Below are 8,004 nucleotides of genomic sequence, written 5' to 3'. Positions count from 1 at the left end.
AGAAAAACCTATCACAGATGTCTCCCCCTCCCCTTTTTACTCCCGCAAACATCTCATTTGGATGGGCTCTTGGATTTTTTTTCTGTCCCCTTTGCTAGCAAAGCCAATCAAACTTGGTGTGAAGGGTTTCTGGTCATGGTAAGTGAAGTGATTGGCTAAATTATCACATAGGTAACAATTAGAAATTTGAAATTTTTGTGTACATACACATACACACACAGACAATTTGAATATACTGAGAAGTTTTAAGGGGCTGGAGAAGAGTTTGTTTTCAAAAATTGCAACTACAGCCCTGCCAGTGTGGCTCAGCGTTGACCCATGCATCAAGAGGTCGCCAGTTCAATTCCTGGTCAGGGCACATGGCCTAGTTGTGAGCCAATACCCAGTGAGGGGCATGCAGGAAGCGGCCAATCGATGTTCTCTCTCATCGATGTTTCTATCTTTCTCTCCTTCTCTCTTTCTCTAAAAGCAATAGAAAAAAAATGTAGAAAAATTGCAACTGCAGTGAATAAGAATCACAAGTTTCTCATCCTTCTTGTCTGGGGGTCTCCCAAACTGCCAGGATACAGAGGTGAAACTCCCATCTTTGAGAGGTTAAGGTGACAGAAGGCAGAGGCTAAAGCCGGGAGAATGGGTCAACATTTAAGGATCAAATATTGGAAGCAGAAAAGCAGTCAAACTGATGAGGCTCATGATCTGAGTGTAAACTGGTCTGGTGACATGACCACATGTGCAAAGGAGCACCCCAGGCTCCCGGGGGGAGACCAGTAGGAAGCGGTGAGACTGAGCGCAGGCATATGGCTGTTCACCTTGGGCAGTGCACCGTGGGCAGGCGAGACTCCCCTCCGACCCAAGCACGGGAACTGCACAGCAAAATGCCAGCAGCAATGAAAACAATTCTCAGATGAACCAACAAAAGCCAGAATTTCTCCAATATAGTATGTAAATATCCATTTTTCAGAGAAAAATTACTACATATTCTAAGAAGTGTGTTCCTTCTCCGGAAAGAAGGCAGTCTGAGTCTGAGTGGATCCATATACAAGTAAGTAGTTGTGATCAATACGCTCAAAGACAGACATGGTCTCGGTGAGGGAGTGCACAGAGAACTTGCAGAAGCAGGAAGGATGGGGAGTGAACAGTCCGCAGAGCAAAGCATGGTAATTGAAATACAAAAGTAACTAGTAGACTCAACAACTGATTGGAGCCAGCAGTAGAAACACTCAGTCAACTGGAAGACAGATCAACAGCCATGACTCCATCTGGAACAAAGGGACACAGAGAAAGGAACAGTGTTTCAGAGACCTCAGACATTGTATCAGTGTTTCGATGCCATCTAACTGGAGTCTCATAAAGAGAGCAGGGAGTGAAAGGGACAGACAAAAATATTTGTGGAAACAGTGGTTCAACATTTCCCACATTTTCTAAAAACATTTACATATAAATTCATGAAGCTCAGTAAACTCCAAGCAGACCCAGTACATAGAAACTTGATTTAAGCGTTTGGTCACGGAACCATTGAAATGTAAAAAGAAGAGATATTGTGAGGGAAAGAAATACATTACCTGAAGAGGGACATAAACGTAATCCACTCTGAGTTCTCTTTCGAAAAACAGCGGAAGCCCGAAAATATTAGAACAACATATTTAAATTATTAAAGAGAAAAAGAAGAGCAAAACTCTGAAAACAACATAAAAAAGGAGACTATATTAATAAAAGGCAATATAAACTTCAAGACAGGAGTATTACTAGAGAGAGACAGAGAGAGAGAGAGCTCAGAATAATAGGTAATGATAAATAAGCATATATATACATATATAAATTGCTATAGCAAAAACTGGCAGAATTTGAGGGAGAAATAGCCAAATCCACAAGCATATTTGGAGATTTTTAAAAACAGTGTTATAGGATTTATTGGGGTGACACTGATTAATACAATTATGTAGGTTTCAGGTGCACCATTCTGTAAGACGTCACCTGTGTATTGTATTGTCTGTTCGCCCCCAGTATTGTATGTTCTCCCTCCGTGTCCATTTATGCCCTGACCCTCTCCTCCCTCTCCCTATCCCCGGTACATTCACAGACATAGTTGGCAATATTAATGCACTTTTCTTTGTAACTTACTGGACAATTAAATGAAAACAATTCCGAATGTAGTGACTAGAATGCACCATCTTAGCCTCACGCCCATTTCTGCGGCAGCTCGTTCAGCCAGGAGCAAAGCATCCTGTTTTCCGTGCACACGCGGCTCACCCCGTGCACACGCGGCTCACCCTCTCCGTGGGTGACCCCTGCCCTTGCTCGCGGCCTTTCTCCCCTGTGCCCACGGACCGCCGTCTTCTCTGCGCCCTTGTTCTGTGTTTACGTTTGAACCTGTTTCCCCCGCTTCCATCAAGCAGTTATCTGTGAGCAAGATGGTCTATTTTCTTGCACACCATTAAGTCAATTTATTTTTCTTTTTCATGCTGAGAGGTTTATATGTGATCATTTGTGCTTATATATATTTTTTCTCTTTGCTTCCAGTGTTACAAAGGAAAAAGGAATTTTTCTCTCTTAGAAGACCGGGCTTTCATGTAAAAACTTGAAAGATTTTCCCTGTGTCCTCGATCGGGGCTCTTGGCCTGCCTTGATGGGGCTCTTTGTTCAGTCTTCTCTGCAGCAGGTTGAGCTGTTCCAACCTGCAGGTGTGGGTCGTTCTTGCCATGACATTTCCACTTCTCATCATCATGTGATTGATGAGTTTTCCCTAAGAATTCAGTTATTATTGCGAAAACGTCCTCACTGTGTCTCTATTATCCTCCTACAGCTCCTGTGACCAGCATTTCAGTTTTCCTAACGTGTTCGCCGATTTTCTCACGGTTCGCCCAGGGTGCCATTTTCATCAATTTTGCACTAGGTTTTGAAGGTCCTTGAACTCGGCTTTGCAGACCACCGTCTCAGCAACGACCATGCTTATCTCCAGTGCACCAGTGTCGTGTTGTAGTAAGAAAACGTGTTTCCTTCTCAGCCCCAGAAAGAACTGTGTGTGCGAAGGTCACATTTCGAACCACTAAAGCTCGCTCTCTCCTCTCCCGGGTTGGTGGGGCTCACTGACCTCGGGCTGGCCAACAGCCTGTTGTGCTAGGTCCCCCTTTCTGCTGCTACCTGGCTCCTCGGCCTGGCAGAGGTGGTTCGTTTCCGTGTTTGTCTGGCGGGCACCTGGGAGGCTGTGACTGTGACCGAGGAGCTGAGAGACAGTCAGGTGCCTGCTGAGGGTGCAGAGCCGTTTGCTCTCTGGCCACAATCTCTGAACACGGAAGACTCAGTCCCCATTCACCACCTGCCTTTTGTCTTTGGGGGCCTTGATGCACCCTGTATTTGTCAGGGGATGGAGGGGCGACTTTGCTCTGAGTCCCTGTCTTCAGGTGGTTTCCGAGTCCTGTCCCCGAGCCCTGTCGTAACCCAGCACTTGTCTAGGGCAGGACAGCCCCAGAGCGCACATGTTCTCTGCAGGAACCCCATGTCATCACCCCTGCCCATTGCCACCTGCCGCCTGGCAGCTCTGTCTCCTCGTGTCCCCTGGAGCCTTAGGTCTCTAACCGGCGTCCTCCACAATCGAAACTAACCGGGCCCTTTCGGAGGCGGTGTTGTCTTGAAACTGAGTTTAAAAAGCTTTGCGAAAACTTCAGGACCATGAGGGAGGACCCTCCGCCCACGGGTCTCTGAGAAAAGCCTTGGAATCCGTGACTCGGCCACGTACACACGGACAAGAGACAGCTTGGCTTCCCTTGATCAGAAGGGAAGATGAACGAACGAGCGATGGGAAAGCTGGTAGAAAGTCAACAGAACATTACTTCACACGATGGTAGAAGGGAACCAGGAGGGACTCGCTGCAGTGATTACAGAAGACTGGGCACCCAGAACACAGATGTCTTGTTTCCAGGGACAAACAGCCAGGACACTTGGAGATGTGTGGGGACAGAGCCAGACCCACTGCCTGTGAGCTTAATAAGAACGGAAAGGACATTTATTATGTTTTTGGGTTTTAGGATTGATGAAATATATTTAAATAATACAGAGAATTACTTAGCATTTCCCACAAATAACTGCAGCCTTTGCCAGTTAATTACACTTACAACCGAAACAGAGAAAAATGTATTATATTCAGTGTAAGATGTTGAGATAACTTGAGACAATTTACCTGGTGTCATAAATATTCTAATTTCATCCAGACTATAATAAAATGTAACTCATTAACAAGTACCTACTCTTTCATTCACAATTTCATTTTTATTACTGGTGATCGAAGCCTTTCTATAGAAATATGATTGATACAGATTCACAGGAGGGGAGGCAAAAACAAACAAGCCTACCTTACGAATCGCCTATACGCTCCAATTCTTGGGCCCTGATCTGGTCATCCGACACTCTGTGTTCTCTTCATGGCAATGGGGGAAAAAAGGAGAAACATCTGTAACAAAAATAAATTAATCAAAAAATAAAAAGCCGACCTCGTTGTTGCTGCATTTGGTAGGACATTTTCTAGGGAAATGACATGTTGTCATGGATGTGGAAAGAATTAGCACAGGTGCAATGCATGGTCATTGAAGTAAATGGTATTGATCTCCACTTACTGTAAATCAAAAAAGCCCAGAATCGTCGATGTTCTCTCTGTTGGATCTTTTCTTCTCTCAGAATCTGTCTGAAAAGAGGGCAATTTGACAACCTGTTCTATTCATCAGGACAGAGTCAGGCACTTGTCAATATGAATTCTGAGCTGTGCACTCAGCCGAACCCGAGTCTGCAAAATCCAGTGCTTGATACACTGAGTACAACTCAGCACTTTAGGTTTTAACAGAACCTGCCAACTTTTGCAAGAAAAAATGTTGCTTTTTTCTGAACACATGTGTGTCTGTTTCCTTCGGCACATGAAATGGTGGCTTGTATTTGGGGAATCATGGGATGCAAGTGGCACGCGTAAGCCTGTGAATGCAAACAATCTTCATTTTAACGATTTGCTGAACTTCATCTTGATGCATGTTCTGAGAGTTCCAAATAGCCTACGTTATTCTCTGATAACAAGCAATCTCGGTTATTGAGGGCATTCCCTCACGAAGATTGTGTGCCCTGGCTGCGTGTGCACCTCTAGGCAGATGGTCCCCTGGGTCAGATGATATTCTGCGCTGCGTCGGTCAGGGTTCAGATCCTCAGAAGCAGGAGGTGCTCCTGTGGTCGCTGCCCCCTGGGAAGAGCCACCGGAGAAGGGGCACCTGCTAAGAGGGTCGTCCAGCTGGGAGCAAGTCAGGACACTTCTCACCTGCCAGCCCCGGCCCCCCTCCCAGCGACCCAGGTTCCCAGGCTGGAGGAGCTGTGGGCCCTGGTGCACAGAGCTTGCCCGCTTCCCATGTGCTCTCGGGCTCCCCCGTCTCCCAGTTCACGCATCTCCGTGCCCATGCCTTCAACACGGGAGCAAATCGTCGTTGGCTTGTGTTCCGGTTTCACACAGAGCCTGGCACTGGGCTAAGCCGTGTGGGTAGATGACCTTACTGAGGCCCTAGGGGAAGCTGCCAGGCCAGACCTCTGTCATCCCCTACGGGGTCCAGAGAGCAGGCTCTCACCGCCCACGGTGTCAGGGGAGCAGCTGTGAGCCACAGCCTTTCCTACTTCAAATCTCCTTTCCCACACGGTTCCGCCCACTGCGACCGGCTGCCTTCGCCAGCTCCCGGCTCGGTGCCTCACGCACAGACCCAGCACGGTAAAGGGCTCGGGCAAGGGCAGCTGGAAATGAGCTGGGAGACAATGGCCAGAAGCCGGTCCGGAACCCGCCTTCGCTACCAACGCAGAACCAGCGCGAGGAGACTCAAAGGAAAACGCGAGGACATCTCTGAACAGGCTGACCCGAATTCCTGGTCCAATTACCAGTGAGACGTGATGACGAGTCCTCATCTGCAGATGTGTTTAGCAGGTTTCATGCGGCCTACTTGTATCTGTGGAAAAAGAACGCATCCGCCCATGGGTTCGGGCTGGCGGGTTTACGGAGCAGGGCCCGCGGAAAGCGTCAATGGCGTGTGTGTTTCTGAGGGTGTGCAGTGGGATGCTTCATGCCTGGCCCATTCCCTGGTCTGGGTGACAGCTGACATTTAGAGATCTCCTGTGCACAGCGTGGGTCAGGAGGCACAACCTGGGAGCTACCAGGAGGCGTCAAATGCCACCTCTTTCCTGCGGCTTACAGGAGGAAGAATGCCTACCCTCTCCAATTCGTGGGTCGTGATCTGGCCATAGAACACTGTAAACCAGGGTCACTGGAGACACTCATTGCCAACAGGAATCCCCGGTTTGGGGTGAAGAAGGAAACTGGATGCAGCATGAACAGCTCGATGGTGAGTCGGCACAGGGGGAGGACAGCGGGTGTACAGCTCGAGGGTGAGTCAGCACAGGGTGAGGATGGCGGGTGTACAGCTGACGGTGAGTCGGCTGACGGTGAGTCGGCACATGGGGAGGACAGCGGGTGTACAGCTGACGGTGAGTCGGCACAGGGGGAGGACGGCGGGTGTACAGCTCGAGGGTGAGTCGGCACAGGGGGAGGACGGCAGGTGTACAGCTGACGGTGAGTCGGCACAGGGTGAGGACGGCGGGTGTACAGCTCGAGGGTGAGTCGGCACAGGGGGAGGACGGCGGGTGTACAGCTGACGGTGAGTCGGCACAGGGTGAGGACGGCGGGTGTACAGCTGACGGTGAGTCGGCACAGGGGGAGGACTGCGGGTGTACAGCTCGAGGGTGAGTCGGCACAGGGGGAGGATGGCGGGTGTACAGCTCGAGGGTGAGTCGGCACAGGCGAGGACGGCGTGTGTACAGCTGACGATGAGTCGGCACAGGGTGAGGACGGCGGGTGTACAGCTCGAGGGTGAGTCGGCACAGGGTGAGGACGGCGGGTGTACAGCTCGAGGGTGAGTCGGCACAGGGTGAGGACGGCGGGTGTACAGCTGACGGTGAGTCGGCACAGGGTGAGGACGGCGGGTGTACAGCTGACGGTGAGTCGGCACAGGGTGAGGACGGCGGGTGTACAGCTCGAGGGTGAGTCGGCACAGGGGGAGGACGGCGGGTGTACAGCTCGAGGGTGAGTCGGCACAGGGGGAGGACGGCGGGTGTACAGCTCGAGGGTGAGTCGGCACAGGGTGAGGACGGCGGGTGTACAGCTCGAGGGTGAGTCGGCACAGGGGGAGGACGGCGGGTGTACAGCTCGAGGGTGAGTCGGCACAGGGTGAGGACGGCGGGTGTACAGCTCGAGGGTGAGTCGGCACAGGGGGAGGACGGGGGCTATACAGCTTGAGGATGAGTCGGCACAGGGTAGGACGGCGGGAGCACGGCTCAACCATGAAGCAGCACAGGGTGAGGACGGTGCAGTGGTGACCCTGGGGCCAGGCAGACCTGGGCTGAGGCCCCTCTGGGGGACAGCTGAGCCCTGTGCTACCTGCCCCGGTGATATGTCATCAGTGTTTTCAAAAATCCCACAACATAGAGCTGAGTCTTAACAAGGTGTTACATTTCTTCTGAAGCTTTCTAATGCGCATCTTAAATGCTAACGTAGATTATTCAGATCCGTAGCCCACGACCTTGAGGTCCAGTGTGTCTGACCGCGGAGTGCCCTCTGTCCAGGCTGGGCACCGTCGGGTAGACGGGTGAGTGGGTCTGCAGGGACATGCTGGTGACTGGCTTCCTATTTTTTTACAATTAATTTTTACAATTTTTATTTCTATTTTTGACAAGGTGGCAGATATTCCTCCTTTGTCCCCCATTGACACCGTCCTCCCCTCTTCCCCACCCCACCCACCTCCACTGTTCTGTTGTCGGTGTCCTTGGGTTGTTTATCTTCATGCCCTGCCTTCGCTCTGTCAGTCTGTCCCTGCTCCCTCCCATGTCTCTGAATCTATTTTGTTCACCATTTTATTTTGTTCATTAGATTCCACATATAAGTGAGATCATGCGGTACTTGTCTTTCTCGGACTGGCTTATGTCACTGAACATAAT

At 50.3% G+C, this 8,004-nt stretch overlaps 1 protein-coding gene across 1 annotated transcript; it reads right to left on the bottom strand.

Moving 5' to 3' along the window:
- Positions 1–6,404: 6,404 nt before the first annotated feature.
- LOC118620803 (vegetative cell wall protein gp1-like) lies at positions 6,405–7,352 on the bottom strand. The gene has a single exon (XM_036247790.1). It carries the CDS (start codon positions 7,350–7,352, stop codon positions 6,405–6,407), a length of 948 nt encoding a protein of 315 aa, XP_036103683.1.
- Between the last annotated feature and the right edge of the window lie 652 nt (positions 7,353–8,004).

Source organism: Molossus molossus, unplaced genomic scaffold (genome assembly GCF_014108415.1).
Source record: "Molossus molossus isolate mMolMol1 unplaced genomic scaffold, mMolMol1.p scaffold_m16_p_8, whole genome shotgun sequence".
NCBI lineage: Eukaryota > Metazoa > Chordata > Mammalia > Chiroptera > Molossidae > Molossus > Molossus molossus.
This window is presented reverse-complemented; position numbering and strand designations above follow the sequence as displayed.

Excerpts from the sequence above, each read along its gene's own strand:
- LOC118620803 (XM_036247790.1), bottom strand. The coding sequence starts at position 7,352 with ATGGTTGAGCCGTGCTCCCGCCGTCCTACCCTGTGCCGACTCATCCTC.